The sequence below is a fragment of the Labrus mixtus genome, chromosome 11 (genome assembly GCF_963584025.1).
Source record: "Labrus mixtus chromosome 11, fLabMix1.1, whole genome shotgun sequence".
Classification (NCBI taxonomy): domain Eukaryota; kingdom Metazoa; phylum Chordata; class Actinopteri; order Labriformes; family Labridae; genus Labrus; species Labrus mixtus.
Genome location: NC_083622.1, coordinates 11692092 through 11716849, shown reverse-complemented (window position 1 = coordinate 11716849; position 24758 = coordinate 11692092). Strand labels below are relative to the sequence as shown.

The 24758-nt window shown below is 40.0% G+C and overlaps 1 protein-coding gene across 5 annotated transcripts in view; it reads left to right on the top strand.

The window, feature by feature from the left end:
• phldb3 (pleckstrin homology-like domain, family B, member 3) overlaps positions 1-24141 on the top strand; it is a 30351-nt gene extending 6210 nt beyond the window's left edge. Inside the window, exons 2-15 of one of the 5 annotated variants that reach the window (XM_061050047.1) lie at positions 1637-1785; positions 1977-2087; positions 3223-3372; positions 3787-3906; positions 6911-7090; positions 10396-10506; positions 12333-12434; positions 13477-13561; positions 14227-14386; positions 16001-16082; positions 16478-16627; positions 17504-17711; positions 18622-18707; positions 21081-24141. In XM_061050047.1, coding sequence (XP_060906030.1) covers positions 1639-1785; positions 1977-2087; positions 3223-3372; positions 3787-3906; positions 6911-7090; positions 10396-10506; positions 12333-12434; positions 13477-13561; positions 14227-14386; positions 16001-16082; positions 16478-16627; positions 17504-17711; positions 18622-18707; positions 21081-21215 — 1827 coding nt within the window. In that variant the 5' untranslated portion in view covers positions 1637-1638 and the 3' untranslated portion in view covers positions 21216-24141. Of the gene's footprint in view, positions 1-1636; positions 1786-1976; positions 2088-3222; positions 3373-3786; positions 3915-6906; positions 7091-10395; positions 10507-12332; positions 12435-13476; positions 13562-14226; positions 14387-16000; positions 16083-16477; positions 16628-17500; positions 17712-18621; positions 18708-21080 lie in introns of all 5 variants that reach the window. The other 4 variants (XM_061050044.1, XM_061050045.1, XM_061050046.1 and 1 more) reach the window with 4 other exon arrangements.
• Positions 24142-24758: the final 617 nt, after the last annotated feature.

Sequence of the window (24758 nt, the reverse complement as noted above, 5' to 3'; positions counted from 1 at the left end):
GCACAGCGGGAATTATTCAAAGTTGTACAAATGATCAGTACAGATAGCAAGTTTAACTGAGGAGTAAATTGTGCGTCCAATGTAACGAGGCGAGAGAGCCCTATTTTCACCTTAGTCATTGGGGTCTTACTATATGAAAAGCAGCTTTCAGATGTTTTAGGGCATACAATTCTTCCATTTCTCATCTGAGCATCTACTTTATGAAAATCTGGATTTCTTTTCTCTGTTATTCTTCAATTCACTTAGCGGCTTTTATCCAAAGCGACGTACATACTGCAGAGAGTCAGTACAACACAAGCAAGGATCTAAAGAGGAGGTGTCCGATCGGGCAAAAGTGCTGACAGACAGTGCACTTCTTTACATTTTTATTTTATGTTTTATTTTTAAGATTATTTTTGCCTTCACTGATAGGACAGCTGAAGAGAGACAGGACATGTGGGCAAGTGAGAGTCATGGTACATCTTTCAAAATCCCGGTGGGGCGCCAGTTTAGCTCAGTCAGTAAAGCAGTAGAGTGACTCTGTAGTTACAGAGTTTGGGTGATCAACTAGCCTTCCTGAAGTCCTGACCTGTCACTTGTACACAAATGGAGCCCTGCGTTAGTTCAGGCTGAATACGGCAGTCCTGCCCACAAGCGGCCATCAGCTGATCTGAGATCTGGTCATAATCAGTAGAAACAAGATGCTAGCTTTTTACTTTTTAGATTCCACATCCTGACGTTTAATCTCCATTTCTCCTGTCTGTGACCTGCGTGTCTTTTCCCTCTCTGATCTCTCTCTGGATGTCACTGTGCCAGTTGATGTTTGGAAGCCCTCACTCTTATCTCTAAACTGTGTATTTATCTCCGTTCCCACTCTGCCTTCATCCACTGCAGCCTAATAAGGGCTGGATTTAGGAGGAGAGGGAGGGCACAGAGGGCGAGAGAATATGGTGGGAAAAGGTTGGACACAAGGGATCAGAAGTATTTTCCCACAAATAGTTTTTGTGGTACTGCTTTAGGGTATAGAGCCACTACGCTGTAGGGGAATAAAGGGTGGATCGAATAAAGAGACCAGAATACAAAAGCTGTATAGATTGACAAATTCCTAAATGTTGGGGAAGCACTTTGATGTAAAACAGTGTCAACACAATAGAAAATGTGACAGACAGGACAAAACAGTACACCTTCACGGGACTTCAAAGACTTCTCTGATGTGCTCCAACATTTTTGTGGGCGATCCCTCGTTGTAGGTTTGTATTGATTGTTGTAGCTCCATTCATATACTCTGTCGCTGCTCATGTACTTCAAAGGCCTTCGTAAAGAAAAGAGTATTTATCACTGCACAAACACCAGAGTCCTTCACTATGAAAGAGACCCTGAAACACTACCACAAACCATCGCCCACATCCTGAAACCTCCTCTCTCTCTTTCACTTCACTTCACTGGGAGGGGCTTTTCTCCTTCACACACCAGTTCCTGAAAGCCGAGGGGGGATTTTCTGTGTTTTATGCAGTACTCCTCAGCTGTGATATCCTCTTTCTCTAACTCTCAGCTGATCCCTCACACGCCTCCAACCGTGCAGCAGATTAGATTACTACAATATTCCACCTCCTCCAGCTCTGTATCTCTCATTAATGTCATCTTTCTTTCCTCTCAGAAATGCCCCAACACAACATGGAGAGCACCAGGAGTCAGTGGCAGCAGGGTCCGAGGCCGCCGTGGATTACCAGAGTGGCCGGCGGTCAGAGCCCCGCCTCCTCGGGGGCGGAGTCAGATACAGAGAGTAGCAGCACAGAGAGTGAGAGGGTACGATGCAGCTGTTAATGATAATTCAGTATTTCAACTTATCCTCTGTAGCACCTTCAACGAAAGAAGAAAGAGAACATCTCCTGCTCCTTGAAATTTAAAAAATAAACTATCTTGTCTAGACTTAACCCTTTGTTGGTGTAAGCTTGGATGTGGTGACATTGTCTCCTTTTATTTCCTCTTTTGGTCAGTCCTGCGTTAAAAAGCTGGAGGGGGGCTCACTGAGGATCCTTCATTCACCATCTTTGGTCCAACGACGAATCACAGAGATCGACCAACACAAGGAGGAACTAAAGATCGAGGTGAGCATGTGAGACGATTGACGAAGTGATGTTGTTGAGTTTGGGACTGTCTGTGTGGCTTACACAAAATGAATTGGAGCTTAAACGAATACATGCTTAATCATCTCAATTAACAGAAAATGCACTTGTTGAGAGATAGTTAATTGGCAATTAATTATAATTTCAGATACTTAAAAATACCACAAAACAAAGTCAAAGGAAAACCTGGTCCACCATGATGATTAGTGATCTCAGTTCAGACCTTTTATTGTCCCTGAAAGTTTAATTTGATTTACATCAGTGGACAAAAACACAACAGATAAAAAGACATAGGACAGTGCAACACATCGTGATGGAATACAACCAAAAAAAAGAAAAATGAAACTGTTTGTTAAAAATTACGCTGGAATGATAGCTATATATATATGCTGCTTGAAAGTGCAGTCATGGTTTAAAGAAGATTAAGAGCATTAATCACACTAGGGAATATACATACATGTGTTTCTGTTGGTCTTATTCCTGAACAGGCTGTACCTCGGACCAGAGGTGAGAAGAACAAATTCATCCAAGAGAGCTGGCCACATCTGGCTTTACCATATTATTTTGCTATATATGTATTTTTTTAATCAGAAATGACAAACATTTTCCAGTTAAAGCTCGGTCAATGCTATAGAGCCGAGCTTTAACTGGAAAGTGTTTGCCTTTTCTGCTCAGAAAAAGACAATTGTGCCAAAATGTAGTCCAACAGTACTTTACAAAAAATGGCAGTAAACAGATTATCTGTTGGTAGAACAAAATTGAGCTTTTTAAAGAATTTACTTTGTACTCAGAGAATATTTTTTCTTGTTAACACGTCAAAGACTTGATGACTAATTAAGAAATAATCAACATACATTTACATACTGTATGATGAAGATGCAGAAAGGTGGTTAAGGTTACATTAAGGGTTCTCTTAACACTGAACGACTTCTTCAACAAAGCCACAGAGTTCGAGTAAACACTAAAATGATTTTGATTGTGTCTCTGCTGAAGTCTGCACATTTTTATCTCCGAGCCTTTCCAAAACACCAACACAGCCACTGTAAAGGAATGCATGTCTGTGACTTACTCAACCTCTGGTCAGTGTGATTCACCTCAGCGTCTGCTGTCCTTTCAGCTGCAGCTGGAGATCGCTCTGCTGCAGGGAGAGCTGCAGATGGAGAAGAACCAGCTGCACAGACACACACAGAAGCTGCAGACTCTACAGCAGGACGCCACACAGAGAGAGGAGCACAGGCAGAAGGACAGACAGAAGGACAGACAGAAGGTAACATAGCATTGATTATGTGTTTTATTTGTCAGTATAGCATAACTTTTCTATGTTTTCTTTGACAATGAAACTGTGTATAGTTGCTGTAACACTGGAACGGCCTCACAACACATTCAGCATCGCTACAGCACGCTGAAGGAATTTGATGTAGAAATGCGTGGGCTCTGTAACATTCAACCAACCTCAACACTTACTGTTGTCAATGATAAATCATTTCCCGGCTGCTACAGCTGGAGCAGAGCTGGTTTGGAGTTAGAGGTCTGCGGTCTTTCAGTACCAACAATACAAACATGGTTGTGAAATTGATTTGTCATTGTATTCTTTTTGTCTGGGTAGAAATTGTTTTTGTTATGCTTCTGTTCTTTATCCTGACTCTTATTTTTTCTTTTTTTTTATCTTTGACTGTGACAGCAGGAGCGAGTGAGGCTAGAGGAGGAAAGAAGCAGGGTGGAGGAACTCAAGAGGAGGTGTGAGGAGAAGGAGAAACTGATCCCGGGTCAGCCTGAGAGCCAGAGAGAACAGCTGACGCAGGTAAGTGGCTAAGCTGAACACAGTGTCTTCAGTCTGAAACAACTTTATTAATTAAGTTTGAGAAAGTTCTGCTTCATCTTTTGTGAAATGTAGCTGAGTGCAGCGCTATTCAGTCACATGCCCTCCTGGCTGTGACAGGCTGCCCCTGAAATCTCCCTCAGCTGTTCGTTCACAAGTTGCTGCAGAAATCAAGATGACAGAAGAGGTGACATAGTCTGACCCTATAGTGATGTTTTTTCGGTTTTTTTTTGCTTAATATCAATTATATGTGTAATTGGACACTTTTAGAGTATCAACAAACGAGTGGAGAAGCACATACTTGCAAGTAGAAAAGAGTATGAACATGCATCATTGCAGGCACAATGACCTCATTGGTTTCATGATATAAATATCGTCATCCCCGCCTGCTCGCTTTTGGTGAATTTCACTGAATATTTCCTTCTGCTTTCACACATACTACAAACATTTTGTGCATGTTTGAAAACATCATGAAGACAATTTAACATGTCGTTCTCATGAAAAAGCACACGGGTCATTTCAATGTTAAAGACATAGAGGCAGTCTGACCAGATCAGACCTTTCAACATTCATATAACATTTACTTTAATGAGGCCCAAATCAAAGATTAACATAAATCTGCAGCAGCAAGATATGAAACAAGAAGAAACAGAAGTGTGCGTGTTGTTCTGTTCATTAGAGATGTTAAAAATAAATGTTATCTCCCATGCACAACCTAAAACAAGTATTTTATTCAGTGAAATGCTTGGCCAGAGATGTTGAAGAGATTTTTCTCACATATTTTTTTCCCTCTTCTTTTGTAATTTGTGCACAAAAGATTTTAAAAATAAACCTTGCACAATGACAATAATAATCTGAAGAATATCACACGACTGTGCTGCTTTTTGACCAAATGTGTCATCATTTGTGAATGAGGTCATCGGTAAGATCATGTAAAAAGCACCTTGTGTGTGTTCATGTTGGAATAATCTAAAGCTTTCACTCGGACAGAGACATGAAGTCTGACATCAGACATTTGATATTTAAAAACAATGGAAGTTCTTCTTTGAGAATATATATTCAATCCAAGCTGACTGACACAAACTCATGTATGTTTCTTTAAAACAAACATTACTTTGTACTTATCTTTGTGTTTGTGTCATGTGTTTGCGGGAGTTTTCACTTCTTCAAATTTTCTCCTAATGGTGAAGCCTTCTTAGTTCAGCTGTAGTCTGACAGCTGAGCTGTCACGGTTTCTTGGTAAGCAAACGAGTAAACGAGCTATCTTAATAGCAAATCTATTAGATTAGCATTGATTCAGTTACCAGTCAAAACAAGCTCTCAAACGGCCACGTCTCTGCTTTCCGACTACTTGTTTGTTTAGAAATGCAACCAGCTGTCCTCAACCGATTTCTGAAAACAACAAGATCAGAATTATTATCACAGTTTAGATACAAAGAAACTGAAAATCTATTTCGTAATGTTGTTCGTTGCTATCTGTAAAAAAAACTAAATCTGAAACTGATACTGACAGTGCTGTTTGACTCATGACGGCATGTCTCAGACAACGTTTCATCAGGGCTCAGTTTGAATGTTGTTTTTTCTTCACAGTGTGTGATTGTTCAGTTCCTGTTCAACCTGATGTGAAGCTGTTTAGTCAGAATACACACAGACATAGTTCATACGACGTCCACATGTCTTTGTGAATGTGACAGATGGGGATAAAAGACGGCCTTGTTTTACGACATCCAGCAGCAGGTTGTTAGTTTGTGTTGCGACATGTCAGATTTATGTGGAAAGATCTCTACAAACTGGTTTGTCAAAATAATTGCGCCACTGAGAACACGATGCAGACGTGCTCACATCCAGACGACGGCCTGCACCAGAACAACACACACGTGTTGTGAACAATGAGGCTGTACGAGTTTGGACTCTCGTCTGCACTTTTACTGTTTGGCATCAAAGCATTACAGCTCATAGTGACAAAGAACTAAAAATGAATTTTCTGACAGTTTTTTGCTAAATAGTGGAATTTAATCGCTTTCCATTGTGAAAAGACTTCCTGGAGCCTTTGTATTCATAATAAGACAGCTGCTACCTTAGTAGTAATAATTGTATGTTTTATTGCACACAGCTAATCTGGTGTGGGGAAAATTCTGCAGATTTCTTGAAACCAATAAATATCTTAAAATGAACATGTGATCATTTGGTGGAGGCACCTTGCATTGTCTTTTATAATATTTGCTGAGTCAATACAAGAAAAAGGTTGAAAGGTAAAATGCCTCTTTCTAAAGAACAAATAACTTCAGTTCATTCATTATTAGATTAGGTTACGCCCGCCACCTTCCCGGGGTTACGATCTAAGTGAGTGACACGCCTGCTGCACACATGTTGATGATTTGACATTGATGTTTATGGTTTTGTTGTTGTCGCGGTCTCGATCCCTAAATGTCTTGGTCTTGTCTTGGTCTTGTCTTGGTCTTGTCTTGGTCTTGTCTTGGTCTGGGAGCGCTCTGGTCTCTTGTATTTCTTGGTCTTGGTTAATGTGGTCTTGACTACAGCACTAGCAGCAACACACAGTGTCAACAGTAAAACCATTCAAAGTCATACAGTACTCATGAGATAATAAGACTAATTATAATACAATCAGAAGCTGAAACAGTTGCATACAGAAAGTTTGAATTTAAGACTTTATCACTGAGCATTTAAAAACATTCAGGGCCACTAAGTTAACGGTTTAAAATCAGACTGTAGATTGTTCCAGAAAAAGGTGCAGAAAACACTTTTCTTTAACAACTCAATTCAGACTTTGGGATCAACAAACTCCACAGAAGGTTGTTGATGGTCCTAATATTGTAGTGCATGTCAGTTTGAATAAAAAGTGGAAACAAGGTTTAAACTCTGTAAAAGTCTTTTTTTTAATCTGTTTTCCAGCGCTTTAACCAACCTGGACGTACTCCTACTGAAGACTGTTATATTAGACTAATCGTTGTGTGTTTTTACTCAGGAGAAAGAGGCGATGGAAGCAGCAGCCCGGGCCTTTGAGGACTGGGAGTTTCGTGTTCTGGAGCAGGAGAGCGGCATTGAGGAGGACGAGAACTCGACGGACAAAGAGAAGGAGAGAGAGAGTGAAGAGGAGGCGGAGAAGGAGATCTCCTGTCAGCAGCAGGCAGTCAACAAAGCACAGGTACACAACATGTCTTTGAGGAGTTTGTTTGAGGATGTATCAGCTGCTCCTGACATGTTTTTCAGGTTCACGGCTTATCGGCTTGTCATGTGCTTCATGTCAGCGTTTATGCTGGAAGGCTGAAGGTCAATACAGACTTATGACCTCAGACTTGATCAGAAATATGTAGGAGCCCTCATAAATTAAATAAACTTTAAACACATGTCCAATAGTGAATTGTTACATCATCATTTTCAGTATAAGTCTCTAGTTGTCTGTACCTCTGAATACAAGCGATACAGACTACCTTCAAATTCTAAAAACATTTATTTAAGTTTTTTAATATTCAGTTATTGTTGGACTGTATCAGAGATAATTGGTGCATCTGATTCCAACAAATTGCATTGTTAGCAACCAAGAAGACAAACGTACTGCAACAAAAAGAACAACAGATTATTATTTTTGGGCGACTGTGGTTCAGTGGTAGAGTCGTTCATCTCTTAACCAGAATGTTCGGGGGTTGGATCCCCAGCTTCTGCAGACACGTGTCGATGTTGATCTCTGGGCGAGACACTTACCCCCAAGTTGCTCCTGCTGCTCCGTCTGCGACGTGTGAATGTGTATAAACGACATGAGTTACTTCTGATGAATACTTTACATAGAAGACTCTACCATCAGTGTGTGAATGTGAAGGTGTGACCTGCCGTGTAAAATCGCTTTGAGGACTATGATGACTAGAAAAGCACTTTACAAACTCAACAAAGTCCGAGTACAAAAACTTTTAATTGAGTGTATAAACTCAACAAGATAAAACGTCAGTATAAAGCATAAACGTTCAGAAGAAAACTTAAACTGTGACACCTTTTTCCTTATCATTTAGTGAGCCAAAGTTGCTTTTCTTGCTGTACTTTTTCTTTTGCAGAATCCTCCATTTTTCAATTTTGTAAAATAAATTCTCTCCTTTTTAGCATTAAAATAAAGAAGAGAAGATCAGTTGGTGACAGCTACAGCTACACATCTGAGTCTCTCCTGCAATGATCACATTGTTTTTGAGATGTTTAATTTTTTTTAGAGCTGTAAATCATCTTCAGATACAGCAGACCACATTTAGTTCTGTTACACAGTGAAAGTTATTGTTCCTGTTGGGCTCACTACCACATTATAAATCTTATTTTAAATTACTGTGCACTCTAACATGCACACTCTCATATCCTGCCACAGTCCACAATTCTGATTCTGATTTCAGGTTAGGCCTTGACACGAGCGTGAACTCTTTACCTCATTCGCACCAGCATCACCCTGACACTGTCACATGACTCCGTAAAGCATGCTTAATTACATCAGAGGCCACCGTGAGAGAGCGTTAAAGGAGCAGGACAGAGCAGAGCAGCTAACAGTAAAAACACGAGGTGAAATATTTTAGAGGATGATCATTATGATCTTAAAAACGAATACAATGACACTGATTCAGTTATGTGTGAAGTGTCCTGAGGTGACTTTTTTTTTTTTTTAGATTAAGCACAATGAAAATAACAATTGATTGATTAATTGATTGATTATACTTAATCTCTAAACTTAGCCTGAGAGCTCATCTTCTTCGGCACTTTGCCTCAAGGATGTTAAATATTTATGTCATGCAGGACAGACAGACTGGTGATCATAAGTTCCCCCTCTAGGAGTCGGGTAATGATATTACAGGTAGGAGCATAAAATAACAAAAGATGAACAATTAGAAACTAAAGGTTCATCAAGTACCCCCATTAGAAAAATGAAAGCGTAATCCGGTGTGTTAACATGGACTTAAGTGTCCCAGTTATTAGCCTTATCCCAGTTTTGATCATATTCAGGATATGACGTTTACAGGCACACAGAGAAACCTGGTTATTCACATACTTTCATACTGATATCCTGGTTTCTGATTCCTGCATCTTATTTGTGCAGATGCCTGTGATGTTTATTTTTTAACACATACATTCTCAAATCTGAGAAATATGAGACTGTGGCTTATTTCTATCTTAGCTCCATTATATACCAGCATCATGTTGCAGACATTCACCTCATCTCCAGCAACAGAAGAAAAGCATGACAGCAAATATTAAACACGTCCTCTCCTCTGGCTTGTGTCAGAGTGTCATGTTGCCGCCACCATGTTTGTTTTGCCGATACGTCACTTGGCTGAGGCCACACCTGAGCAGGAAGTCGGCACCTGTCAGAAACTGTTGTAAAGCGTATACATGCCACAGTATCCTGTTTTTAGAGTTAACCAGGTTGCAAAAATCAGGTTTCTCATGTCGGGATATGCTGTTTATATGCACAAACAAAAAAAACTGTGGACTTAAAAACCAGATCAAGACTGAATACCAAAGTCCATGTAAACACATTTGTTGTGACATTTGAGCGAAAGTCAACTAAAGACGAAAGCATTCACCCTGTAGGGACCAGAATTTCTTATTTATTTAATCCTCTAGCAGCCGTTGATTGAACCTTTAAGTCTGGATCCACAGTCTGACAGACATGTTGGGGCTAGTTAAAATTGGGTGGGAAATCATGCTAAAAGTAGCTTTGCTAACACATTTTCTGCTACCTAAAGGTAATGATCAATCTCTCTTGTTATGACTCAAAACAAGTAACACTCCTCTTATTACTTATGTATATATTTTATTAACTGAAGATCTTTGATTACATCCTGGAAAAAAATATTTAAAATGCTGGCTTTTCATTACCTTGACAGTTACCACAAGATTTTATGAGTAATAAGAATAAGACAACAGAAAGTGAAAATAGTACAGGATTGTTCCTCAGTCAGCTCGAGTATGTAAGAGGAGGAGTGAAAGAGATGAAGTGAGTGATTGTGTGAGAGGGATGGTAGTTGACTCAGCTGCAGATGACAGCTCCTGTCTGTCTGTCTGTCTGTCTGTCTGTCTCTCTGTCTGTCTGTCTTTAGAATGTGTGCTGTAACTGTCCCTTAGCTCCTGATTAAATATCAGTCCATCATTTCTTTTAGTTTCCCTCTCTGCCTGGCTGTCACGTGTCTCTCCCGTGTCTCATTAACTTGCAAAGTGGACGTTTGATTTGCATTGTGTCTCAGCTGAGGAGATCATCTCTGCATTCACTCATACCACACACACACACACACACACACACACACACACACACACACACGGTCACAACAGGGATACTTACCCAATATTACATCACGGCACAATAAAAAAGATTAAGAAAACTCGGGCCAGAAAATGAATCACAGGCAGCAAACAACGCTTGTTTTGAGGAGAAAGAACCACACGGCAGCCAAGACTGAAGGGAATCATGTTTTTAATTCTCAGGAGCGAGTCCAGCATTTGGAGAGGCAGCTGAAGGAGATGGAGAGGCAGAAGGAGAGGGAGCTGAACGCCCTGAGGAAAGAGAAGAGAGAACTCGTCCACACAACTCAGACAGTAAGAAGGATTTATGATCATTTGTACCACAACTGGGAATACTACAAAAAACAATGTTTTATTCTGATGGTTCAGTCAGTGGTCATTGATAGCTGCTACTTATGAAATTCTTCTGGTTGTATCAGAAATTAATCCTCACCTATACCGCAAAGTGCTTTTCAACTTTCAACTCACACTGAGACCAATGTAATGTTGGCTTGCCTTTGATACAGAGAAAATAACTAGTGTGCGCACATCCAAGCAAAATAGCATACAGGTGCAGGTCAAAAAATTGCAGAAAAAAAGAGAAAGGTCCACACACTTTTCAGCTACGAATGAGCAACTTTATTTGAAACAGGGCAAGGTTTCGATCCAAAGGATCTTCATCAGGCCTTTTCTTTTGCCATTAATGCAGAACATGTGTACATTTATAGTGGAAAATAAATTTGTGTCAAAAAGTCTATGAAGCCCTTTTTAAACATTTTTGTTTTGTTGCGTTTCCTTGTTCTGTCACATGTTCTCTAAACCGTCTGAGGTCCAAACTGCACAATTGTTCATTAGATAAATCTCACTGGTTGAATTGTTGATTGTATCAGATCTTTGGGGTCGTGATTGTTCATGAAGGAGTTGTTTGTGGGTCCTGAGGCTCGACCAGTTCAGAACCACTTATTTAGAGGACAGCCCACACGCTGCCATGTGCTATCAGAGTTGAATATGAATACTTATCTACAAAAGTATGTGATTCATTCTGCTGCTAACTAAACTGTTGTTTTGACTTTGATAAGATTGATGACAGCGCCAGTTTAACTGAGGAGAGGAGAACGTGTAGACGAGGAATAAGCAAATCAAACATACTAGAGAGACATAGTGAGAGAGAGAGAGAGAGAGAGCTTAACTCATGCTGGAGGAAGGGAAGGATAGAGGGAGGAGTAAGCAAAATGAGGGAGGGTGCTGCTTTTGTGAATGTGTGTGTACATGTGAGTGTGTGTGTGGATGTGTGAGAGGGAGAGAAGGAAAGCTGGGAGAAGTTCCACATCACTTCAACAAGCGGTAAGCTTTAAAAAAATAAGAAGGGATTAAAACGATTGGCACAGATGACGGCCGTTAAATTTGTGTTTTTCTGAAAGATGAGTGTAACGTTTAGATCACAGGCTCCTCTAAATGAGAGAACAGGAACAGCTGGAGGGAGGGCTGAAGGGAGTGGCAGCACAGAGGAGGAGAGACGGACGAGACAGTTCAGGCAGCATGACCAAGTGTGTACGACTACAATATGACAGGATGTGCTTCACTTCTGTCAGAGAACTTTAAACTTCATGACGGAGAGAAAACGGACTCAGCAGAAGGTTTATGAATATTGAGTCTGATTGTATCAAGCTTGAATAAAAGAAGCGTTTGTAGTAGATTTCACTGAATGGAGATGAAAACAAAGGGTCAGAAAGTGTGCTTTAAATCTTCCCTGTTCACACATTCCCCGTCAGCATGTGTTAGTGTGGAGCAGGGAGGAGACAGATAAGGGTTAAACTGTGGACGGCATGCGGCGTCTGAATTGCTCATGTGTTTGTGAGTCAAGCAGGGAAGGGAGGGTTAGAGGGAAAGATAGTGAGGGAATGATAATTTTTTTTAACTCATTAGGATCCCCCGTGGCAGTGGCAGTTTTCATTCTCAGTCAGATGTGGTATGTTGAACGCAGCGGGTTTCATCAGTCTCTCAATCTCTCTTCTTTTCTGCTGCTCTGTGTGACCTTGTTTTGTGTATTTATCTGTTTGTGCTGCATTTGTGTCTCACCGCTCTGCTTCATCACATTCATGAAACTGAATTTCAAATAAAAACGTTATCTGGTCCGACAGGTTCTCAGAGAGAAGAAGCCGCTCACTGATTGGTCGAACGTCACCGGCTCTGCCCCCTGCATGATGTCACTCTCCCCTCTGACGGTTCACAAGCCTCCTCAGGTAAGCAGCATGTTGCCATGGTTACAGCACGTGTCGAACAACAAAAATTTCAGTTTTTATCGAACAGTTTGCCATTTATTTTCTCTGCAGAAGTTGGATTTTAGTTCTTTGTTTGACTGCTCATCTAAAATTCATAGATATTCATGGTTTTTAAGTCTTTAAACGCTACTTTTAAAATAACCTCTTAAAAAACAATTTTAAACCACATTTTTGAAAGATAATCTTTCTCATTGATCTACATTTTGTGTCTTCGTGTGCAGTTTTTCTATGTATTGCTTCACTTGTTGCTCAGGATATAAAGAGCCACAGAGGTCACCGTTCGGTTCGTACCTCGGTTTAGGGTCATGGTTCGGTTTGATTTCGGTTTAACGGGAAAAAAGCAAGATGAAGTTTCAGAGTCATATTTCTAATTTAATGAGAGCTGACTGTGGTACAGGTTACAGTTTGTTCCATCTTTGTTGATGTATTGAACATTCAACAAAAAAACCATGCTCTGAACCTGAAGTCTGAACATTCAGGACGAATACAAATACTGTTACACCACTACTTGTTGGAGTACATCTCGCTTGTTTGATATTCAGGATTTTTTTTTTATTGTCATGACTTTATAATATTTATTATTACTAATATTTATTATTTCTGTTTTTATTTTTATTTTCATATGTAAAGCCCTTTTTAGCATGGGATTAGAATTAAATATGTTTGTTATTACCTGAAAACATTATCATTAGAGCGACATGATCCTTCAAATATTCAGCAGTAGGGCTTGAAAATATCTTAAATGTGAAATATAGCAACGATAATTGCTGATTTAAACTATATAAAGGTAGAAATGTTTCATAATCACTTTACAGTTTTAGCTCAGAGAAATAAGATTTAATTTATTCATTGAACCTTTGTTTAAATACACAGGGTCATTGAGGGAACGTCTTCAATATTTAATATGTCAAGAGTAAATTCATGAGAGTAATTAAACACAAGACATTGAAAATTAAGTTTTTTCAGCAGCTCATACATGCCTCGTTTTCATTTTGTGTCGTAGGACCATGGCAAAGAATCTGCCAGTTTGCCCAGAAGACGGAGCTCGAATCGAAACCGACCAAACGACCGACCGCTCTCAGTACAGGGTGAGCTTTGATGACTTTCTTATTGTGGTCTTGATTGTTCATGCTGAGATCACCATGGGATAGAACAATAAACCCTCTCTCTGCGCTCATGTCCTCATTTTGTGGCGACTGTTTGCTCAGTTCCCTCCCTTTTAGTCAAATCAAAGGTGTGTCAGTAGAGACTGCAGGTTGTTTCAGCGTTGGTGGAAAGCAGGATTTACCTGTACGGACCGGATGAGCCAGCAGAGGAGCTCACATTAACCGAAGCCTAAAGTCTCTTCATAAGTGTCTCTTTTTCACACACACACACACACACACACACACACACACACACACACACACACACACACACACACACACACACACACACACACACACACACCTATCTGTCACCAAATATCAGAGGAGAGAGGAGAAGATCATGTCAAGTCTTACCATGCGTGTGTCCTCTCCTTTACTTTTTACGCAAAGTACAAAAGCAGAAATAAAAAGGCACGGTACATAAAGGTACATAAAAAGCTATTAAAAAACACCTTGAAATGCATTAAAACACATAAAAATCACATTACAACTCATATTATCTCTAGACATGGCAATCATTTGCACAAATAGTGTCTCCACATTTTCAACAAATGTGTATTAGCCTTGATGTTTCCTTGTCTGCCTCTGTTACCTTCCTCTCTCAGGGTTGGTGAGGACGCTTCCAGACAGCCCACAGGCTTTCAAGTCCCCCAATCCCTCCCACAGGCTCAGCAACGGGCACAGCAGCGTATACAGACCTGGGACCAGCAACGGTGGAGGGCTCATCACTCCCTGCAACAGTACGACAAGCTCCCGTGCTGCCAGGTCAGTTACTGCCCCGCTGGTTTGATGAACACTCTCTAAAAGAGGGAGACTTTTCGGTTTGATTTATTTCGCCTATGCATGCAACAGTAAAGGCAGGGATGTATTTTTTATTGTTCATACTTAGAAGATGCACAGACCCGTTTTTATGTAAGGTGCAGCTACAGTACTTTAAAAGATTATTCCAGTTTAATGGATTATTTTTTCTTATTTTCATAGATTTTGAGAGAAATCCTGTTAGTTATAACAACATTTACCCAGCAAAGACGCAGACCGTGTTTCATCTGGTAATCTGGTAATTTTCATCATGAAATCTCTACTAAAAAAATCTGATAGGGCAACAAAAACAGGAAATTGAAAATATATTATATATTTGTGGACGTAATGTTGAGTTTTGTCAGGATTTAATGATCAAGGACTCCAGGAGGGTTTGTACTAAAAAGCAGGATTTTCAGTTGCCGAGGTAACTTCAGGGTTAACTCTGGGTTTTTAGTACTACGCATGTTCAGGGGTTCCAGGGTAGGTTACCATGGTAACTAATGCTGAACACCTAACCAGCTCCTGGGCAGGTTAAGTTTAGGAGAAGCTCCTAAACAGAGACCTGTTTGAAACTCGTCCCACTGGCCAATCAGATTTCTTGATCACAGAGCTCTGTGAGCTGATTGTGAGAGGGGAGGAGGGAGAGAGACCGGCAGACATGCTGTGTTTCCTGTTTGATTGTTCATATAAAATATTTAATCATGAAAGACATAATTAAAGATTTACAGTGATCATTCTACAACAGAGACGAATCAAAGCACTGAAGCCTTCTCCTTTTTGTACATATTAAGACTTAAAAATAAGCATACTAACTACTTTTAACTACATTTGCCACATAAGCCACATATCGTTCTGTATACGTCCGGCTGAAATATGACATCTAAAACCGTCATAAACACCACATATGAGGAAATAATTCATTCAAGGGAATAAACAGGAGTTATTATATTCAGATATTGTGCACTTATGGTGATTAAATGATATTATAGGCATGCACTTGCGCGTTCACAGTCTTTTTCTTCCTGCATTTGTCTCTGCAGCTGTGTGATTTTAATCTGGACTATGAGTTTAAATTCTTCTTATACATAAATACATCTTGTAATATCAGTTTGTGTTGAGAAACATCATCTGCTGACAGCAGACTGGTTGAGGTTGATAACCAGCCTTATGGGACCACTTAGTGGGATCTCTTTTGTCAGGGTGAGTGAAGCCAGATATCCAAAAGAAACCCTGGGTATGTTGTAGAATATCTGTGTGGTTTGGCCTCTTTGGAGCATTGTTGGTTGTTTTATTTGTTGTTAATGTTGTTCAGGATGACCCTGATGAAGGCCACGAGCCGAAACGCGTCGGTCTAAATTGTTAATAAAGTTGATCTTCTTACAACAAGTGTTGCTGGAGCATTTTGACCTTTTGTTAATGTTGTTCAAAAGTTTGTTAGGTTTATTTGCAATTTTGTTGTCTGTACAAATGTGTTATTCTGTGTGTTTCTCAGGAGCTGCACAGTTAAAACTGTATGTAAATGTATTTTGTATCTAAATGTCTGACTTACCAGATGAATATGACTTCTTAATCTCTCAGCCCGTCTCTGTTCGATCTGGTGGAGATCGAGAAGAAACTGAGAGAAGCCAAAGCCGAGAAAGAGAGGCTGCTCAGAGAGCGGGTGAGTCACCTGCTGTGGGAAAAACATTCACTGACACCTCTAATCACCCGCGACACCCTTCATTAGACACGGCTGTCCGATCACGGACACCCATCCTGCTCACACATGACGCTTTCAGAAAACAGCCACCAGATGTGTGAATGTTTGTTATGCATATTTGAAGCATGGTTAAATACCAAGACAGAAAATGTGAAGCCATATGAGTGTGAACATGAGTGTGTAAGAAGTGAAGGGATGCTTTCAGTGTGCATTTTGCTGCCAGCTGTCTTTTTTTAAAACACAAACATCAAGCAGTCCATTGAAAAAACATCTCTGTTGCTTGTTACCCTTGAAAAGTGCTCATAAAATATTTTGGAATAGTTTAGTGATTCTCTCTGATTTGTGTGTGCAACCAGGAAGAGCGAAAGCGGGTGTTGTTGGACGAGAGAAGGCAAAGAGAATTAAACTCTCCCAGAAAAGAGCCAGTCGAGGCTGAGACCCCACACAGTCCAGAGCCACAACCAAAGGAGGAACCAAAGGCCAGTTCTCCCCTGAAGTCCCCAGAGGTATGTTGGAAGTATCTACAATGAAGCCAAGATCAAGACTAAGTACTCATAAATAAACTCAGCAACATCCTGTTTTTAGTCAGAGCTACAAGTGTGTTTTGCTGGTAGCAGCTAATGTAGCCTCAAACATCTAGCCTCAAACAGAGGGGAAAAGTTTAGACATCTGATGTATCACTACTTTCTCAATTCCAACCCCTAACAAAGCCTTAAGCGCTTTTTTCAATTTCAAAACATTGGCGAGCACTCTCTCCCCCTGCCCCCTCCTCCCTAGAGTTGCCATGGCGTGGACACTGAAGCTTCAGTGTTTAGCCAGCTCTGCATCCGTCTGTCCTTTTTTCAAAAGCATCTCCAGTATTTATCCTAGTTTTACAGAGTTTCTGCTCGTGGGATTTATTAGAAAGGCTTTTTAGGTCGAGTAGAATCAGTTCTATCAGAACCAGTTTGCTTCCGCTTCCAACGCTGCAACATCTGTTGGTTTGCCGTGATGACTGGACTCAGATCTGGTAAACCGGGGCGTCCAAAACGGCCATGTGGGGGTGCCTTGAAACTGCCTACCTTCTCTGGTCAAAACAAATACAGACCATTCAGGACAGGAATCTAAGCTTAGAAGGACACACTAGCTGCTGCATTATTGTTAGAGAAGCCAGTTCTTCAACATATCAGGTGTCCTTAATGTCTGATCATATAGTAAGATTGTTTTATGATTTTAATTCAGTAGATATCTTACATACATATCCCTAACCGATCAATCTGTTTTATCTGCTCTCACCATTAAAACAGGAGCTGATTGATGATTTTAATGTTTCCTCAGATTTCCATGTAAAACTAAAGTTCCTCTTTTAGCCTAAATCTAAACTCAGTTTGTCCCTCCAGCAGCGCAGCCTGCCTCTCTTCCTCTCCCCTAACTTCGACCTGCGGTCACACCTGGAGTCTCTGGGTCACGGAGTAGCCGCCTGCACAGACCTTCGGCTGACGCCTCGACGCTGTGCGGGCTTCCTGACCAAACGAGGGGGGAGGGTGAAGACCTGGAAGAAAAGGTGGTTCCTGTTTGACATGGACCACAGACGACTAGCTTACTATACAGGTCAGACTGGCTGGGAGAGGGGTGTGTGTGCAAATACTGACTGTGTGTTTGCATATGAAAGCCCTGTGTGTCTCACTAGATCCCTAAAGGAAAGTCAGGTGTTTTCATTACACGGCTACTTACTAAATAAAATCAATAATTCTACACAATTATCTTATTGATTTAAAAAGATTTATTTCTTCTGCTTAACAAAAAGTCTGTTGGAATCTACATTTGGAGCTGCGTCCATAGCAACGGTAACCTCTGTAGCCTTTTTAAAAATGAGCTAAACTGGCTTTCATTATGAACTTTACACTGAGTATTTCTGCAGATGGTGAAGTGAGACGAGGGTAAGAGGTCCACATGAATCAGCACAGCACCTGATTGAGTTTTTCTGCCTCGTTATGTCTGAGGCTTTTCCATTCATCAGTCTTTAAACCTCACCGTATCCCATAGCACATTCAGTCGTGTGTTAACTTTATCTTTAGTTTTGTAGATTTCTCTGTCCTTGCGTTCAGTTTTTAAATCTTTTTATCCGCTGTTACCCTCTTCTTTCTCCTTTTCCCCACGGTACACAGACCAAAGTCTAATTAACCGGACTGCTTTCAGCGGATTGATATGATCAGAGTTAGTCCTGTGATAAGAGCTGCGTCCCTAGCAACCGTCTGCTTCACTTAGTAACGTTTTGTTCTTCTCAACTAGACTGTTGCTATGCGTAATTGGCCAATCAGATTTAACACAGCCGTGTAATGAAGTTATACTTTTAAGCTTCTATCGGCCTTTACTTTTATGTACAGTCTATTTTGTAATATAATAACAAATGTTTTTAAATTCTCATAAAGTGACAGAGAACTGATGACTTCAGTGACTTGAATAAGAACTTTGTTTCCTAATGAACCGCATGTTTCTCTTTCTTCTTCCTTTCCTGCAGAGTGTGATGAGAGGAAGCTAAAGGGAGTCATTTACTTTCAGGCCATAGAAGAAGTTTACTACGACCATCTACGAACAGCCACTTCTGTGAGTTCTCAAACACTGAAACAACCTGAAAATGAATGATACCGAGTTTAAATCCGTGGTCATTGAACCTGCCCGGGAAACATTTGATAAACTGGATATACAGCCATTTGTCATGAGAAAAATGAAGTTCGCTTCAAGTCTGACACATTATAAGAACTTCATTTATGCAGCACTTTTAAAAACAAGTAAGGTTTCACAGTTAAAACAGAACATAATGTGAGAGGAAGTAAACAATTAAATAAAAGCAAAGTAGAAGCACTTCAGCCGCTCTACAAATGGAGGTCAGCGCTCTCAGAGAAGAGATAAGAGAACACTTTATTGTCCGTTTGCACGGAAAATTGTCTCTCATTATAAACTCAGAAATCCTCGCCTCCCCATCAAAACACATCACACTCAAAAGACAGAACGTAAGAGCAGGTACGCGAGTTGCCAGCTGGGCAGCGCCATGTTTGACCTTAGACTTTCAAAGATATAACTCTCAGGCAGAATCCAAAGAAAGAACTGGAACACATAATTTATTTAAGTGCACAGATAAGATAAATAAGGCCCCATACAACTGTACAAATCAATATATCAAGAATGTATCATGTTCAGACATGTGTGTGTCCAAGTCCTGCATCTTTAAAATCTATGAAAAGTCAACTGGGGTTTGGTGTCATGTGGTTGTTGTTGTTGTTTTTTTTTTGACAGACCAACATGCATGACCGTCATGGACTCTATTTTTAAAGACAGTGGTTTTATTAAAAGAACATTTTTGGAGGTCTTCACTTTGATCTTTTTAGTTTTGTGATTTGTCTCTATAAGAGTTCACTTTAGTACTTTTGGACTTCATGCGGTGTTAAAACAAACTCCTCTTGTGTTGTTTTTTTAATGACATAAAGATGATTCTAATGATTTGAGGTTGCTCTGTTTTCCCAGACGGGTCAGTGGACGGATTATAGACTTGGATGATTCGTGTGGGATTTAAAAGACACAGACGATCTCTATAATTATTGAATTAGAAATCAAAGGCAGGTGTCCGGTTACACAAGATCTGCTGAGTGGAGGTTAATCGGTCTCAGGTGTTAAATAACATGTCACATGACACTATAGGTTTACCATGACATTACAATTACCCTGAGAAACCCTGTCAGTACTATTTTCTCATCTATCACCCAGAGCACACTGTGGAAAGTGTGCTTTAGTTCACTTTGAAGTACTTGTTAAAGGTCACTCTTTAGGTTATCACTAGGTCACTTTTGATGGTTTAAGTTCATTTAAGGATGATACTTCTTAAATTTGAAGATAGCAATGATACTTGTAAACAAGTATTTTAATCTCAGAAAGTGTCTAATGTAAAGTATCGCCTTTGTTCATTCTTGTGCGCGTGTGAAACTTTCTCATGAGCAACATATAATTAATTAAATATTGTTTTCAGCCCATGTCCAACCAGGAAGTCCCACTGAGATTAAAAAATATATTTTACGGGGCGCGCTGATGGCGCAATGGTTAGGGCGCGCGCCCCATGTATTGAGGCTGTCGTCTCAAGCGGGCGGCCCGGGCTCGCATCCCGCCTGTGGCCTCCCTCCCGCATGTCGTTCCCCACTCTCTCTCCCTGGTTTCCGACTCCATCCACTGTCCTGTCTCTACATTAAAGGCATAAAAGCCCAAAAATAAATCTTTAAAAAAAAAAAATATATATATATATATATATATATATATATATATATATTTTTATTTTTATTTTTTTACAAGAGAGACCTGTCCAAGATAGCAGCCACACAATTACAACAATTAAAAACAGGCATTCAAATGAACAGTGGCCTTTTAAGAAAAACAACAACATGCTTCTGTGTCCATGTTGTTCACAGTATGACACCAGCTCTTTTTGAAGATGATTCCATGCCCAAGGTGCATTTCAAGAAAAGGCAGCCATGGTCAGATCTGTTACAGAATTGCTCACTCTTCACTGTATCCTGAGTGTTTAACTGGTGCCCAGTAGAGCTGAAATGAAGACGTGAGCCGGCAGATTTCCCAGTATGGCTTTGTAAATAAAAAATATACCAGTGCTGTCGTCTGCTCATTGTTAATGATGTCTTACCCACAAATCATAAAGCATGCAGTGATGAGTAAGGTTTTAATTGTGTTGGTGATGAAAACAAGAGATGCATGATAAACTGGATCAAAAGTATGTAAAGTGGATAAGGATGCATTCATTTCCAACATGACACCTTATTCATATTACTGACAGAAATAAAACTTCTGCAAGATTTTTACTGGGATTAAAGCAGGTGATAAAAGAGCTTCAAAGGAACTGTAACTTTAGGAACACAAATCTCTTCACTCTTGTTATCATGACATTACATGTTTGTGTTGTCTGTCTCTTCTTTTCAGTCTCCTCGGCCCACTCTTACATTCTGTGTGAAGACGTACGACCGTCTTTTCTTTCTGGTGGCTTCCAATGCAGTATCCATGCGGATTTGGATGGATGTCATCGTCACGGCAACAGATGAGCACAGTCGATATTGACCTCCGGGCTTGTGTGACTGTTCAGTCCTTGAGGAAAAGCTACTGAGACATTCTAGTAATTCTGTCGCCCTGTGTGAGGGGCAGGTGTGGCTGAGAAAACACCTCAGGGACTCGTTCTCTACCTGGACTCAGGAATGTGGGTTTCGTGTGGGAGACTTCAACGGAGGTGCTCTGGTTCCTGGGACTCGGACACAGCAGAGGAAATCGTTACTGAAGGGAGTGACGCTTTAGTGGAGACGAGGTTCTACTGGATGCCTGTTACCGGGAGGTCTGATTCACTCTTTGAGTCTGACCTCCCCCTGCTGGTCAGAGTCCGCCATTACAGCGTGTAATGATATTACACGATGTGAAAGCCTGACTCGTGTGGACTTCACTATAGCTCACTGTGCAGGGATTAAAGTTCGTCAATTTGATAATTGGATTGATGTTTTCATCAGTGTCTATCCGGCGGGACAAAATAAATCAAAGGGAGCAGAGTGTCATAACGTTGCCTGCAAATCGCAGTTTTTACTGTCAGCCAGCTCCTTCACGTGAATCCTGTAGCATAGGTGTAAGTTTTCAATTTCTGTTGATGTCGATGTGCCAATCAGATCCTTCATCTCGTCTTCAACGTGACGCCCGCTGGAAGACACCTTCTGCCCTCGGTAAAGAAAAAAGCTTTATTGCCGTAGCAAACATTAACGTGCACTGCTCGCTTAATGTTTGGAGGCTACACCATGACAGCACGTAGTTTGTGAATCACAGGTGAATCACAGGTGAACGATTGCTCGTGACTTGATAAGAGTTTGCCGGCGGACACGTTTAAGGAGCACTACCTGCCGCCAGAGTAAATAAGAGCTTCTAGAAACACGGATGTGTGTAGACGTCCTCACAACAGGTGTTACACCTGAGTGTCAACAGAAACAGCGTGAAATAACCCACGGTTACGCTAGTCCGTTTAAACCCACCGTGCTGACATTAAAGATACGAGATGAACTATCATTAGCTTCCTTTTGGCGTGTTTTCAACTCTGTGGTGTAAGGTAACTAAGCACATTAACTCAAGTACTGTCCTTAAGTACTTTTGCAGGTACGTTTACTGAGGGGGGATTTCTATTTTCTGCCTCTTATAATTAACTTCTACTGAAGTCTATTTCTAGTCTATTCTCAGAGGCACATATTGTTGCTTGTTACTACACTAGATTTCTTATGAAAGCTGTAGTAACTAAATACTTATCAGAATAACGACACTAAATAATTTATAGAAGATATTTAGATTTTCTACACAACAGGAAGTTCATACCAAGTAATCCATTGAACAGGAGGCGTTCAATGAGCGCTGATGTACAGTACAACATCACAAGTGCTCTTCACTTTGTATCACTCTGAATTTAGCCTACTTTATGATACAACAAACAGTATTTTTCTAGGATATAAAAAAAAGCATTTACCTCAGACTCGAAGAGGCCAAAAAAGCAACTCAAGGTATCAACTTTGCAGAGCTGGTTGTGTTAATAGTGTCAAATATTGCATTTTTGTTTCTAATTAACGACTAAATGCTTAATGTAGAACTGTTGGATTAAACTAATATCACATGAGAGGGGAGCGCTGTTACAAGTATTAATATCTGCGTGGTATATCTGTGTTTATTACTGAATCACAGCAGGGCTGATATTCACAACAACAGCACTCCCTCTTGTGTGATATTTCTTTTTTTATGTGACCAACTTTTAATTTATTTTTAACAAAAAGCAGGTGTACATTATCTTGTAAATTTAGTAGAAGCAATTCATTGCTCTGTAAAAGTATACACATAAGAGAAACGACAAACCTGCACATATACAGTACTTTTCTTTTTTACCCACAACCCTCCCCTCTTGTGTGATATTTCTGGAGTAAATGAGACTTAATTTGTAGTCTGGGGAAATTCACAAGCTCAGTAGGATGATGTTGAGTTACAAAATATTGAATATATGTAAACAAGCTCCTCCATTACCAGCTGCAACATTGAAACAATGATTATTGCTTTAATAATTACAGAAATACAATTTGACATATTGTATTCTGGAGATGGCCTCCTGCATAAAGAGTCATTCTTCTTTTGCTACATCAAAGCACCATTTGATGCTTTTACTTTGAACTTTTAATTAAAGCTCATGTGAAACTCTCAGCTTTCGTCGATGTTGGCGACCTCGGAGTGGCACCTTTTATCTCTTTGCTGGTCTTTTGTTGTTCATGTGTAAGTAGTGTACTTAAAAATCTCGTGCTGCTGTTCTTTAAGAGTCCAAATATAACTTACACTGTGAATCTCTGCTGAGGAAAATGTAAACAGGGTCTGTCCCTGCAGCTCGCGTTTGGTGTCCTCGTCTGACACCTACCCTGCGACACTTTGTGTGGGCATTAAAAGTAGAGATAATCAGTGTGTTCTCTGATGGTCTAGTTTACTTTTTTAGATGATCTGCAGGCTTCAGTATTGATATCGGTCTTTTCTACAACTGAACTTTAATACTGTTGACCTTTACAACCACAGATATGTTGAAAGCCGCCATGAGGTCGACTCTGTTTCCCCACAATTTAAGACTAATTTCATATTTAGAAAAACATTCTTTGAAACAAGCTCCTCTTTTCAAATGTGATGTTTGCTTTAATCCCTGCACACAGCGACGGGGGATGGACATCATAGCAGCAACACTTGTTCAATATAATGAAATCAAATCCTCAGTCCAGTGATTGACATCCTATATGAGACGCTCACAGAGCTCTGGGTAACTATTTGTATTTGGTTGCTTTACATTGTCTCCTGTTTCCACTGTTATGTCCATACTCTCATTTTTACTATAACATAAATTTAATTTTCATGAAATAAGTTATATGGGTTGGTTTGATATGCAAATAAATGAAGGCATACACTGTGTTGAACGCACTATTAAATTTTTATTCAAAAAGTATTTGTTTTAGTTTGCTCTCTCTTTTGTTATCATTATTTGGGACTTTAAAGGATGGGGATGGAGTCAATCAATCCATCAATCTTTGTATAGCACCAATTCATGAGAAATGTTATCTGGAGACACTTCACAAAGAGCAGGTGAAGTACCTTACTTATTGCTATATTACAAAGTCCCAACGTTAATCCATCATGAGCACTCAGCAACATTTTGCAAAGTTACAGAGGCAAGAAAAAAGTTCCTTTAAGAGGCAGAACCAGACTCTTGTTAAACAGCCGTGTTAAACGACCTTAAAAAATGGGATAGAGGGGGATGGGAGTGTATATTTCATTCTTCATTTAGGTTTCTTCATGTTTTCGGATTGAAGTCCATAGTAAAATAATATTATTTAATGCACACATTTTGCCTTTCTTTCCTCCTTGATGTTCTTTTGTAGATTTCAGGTGTCATTGTTTAAACTATTATTCATCTTCTGGTCTGTGACTGGGCCCTCTCCCCTGTAATTGTTTTTTCTTACACTATAAGAAAATAGTTTTAGTGAAAAAATCTCCACATAACTAAAACTATCTTAATATTTATTCATCAGCAGCAGTCATGTTGTCATTAAAAGTAATCTGCTG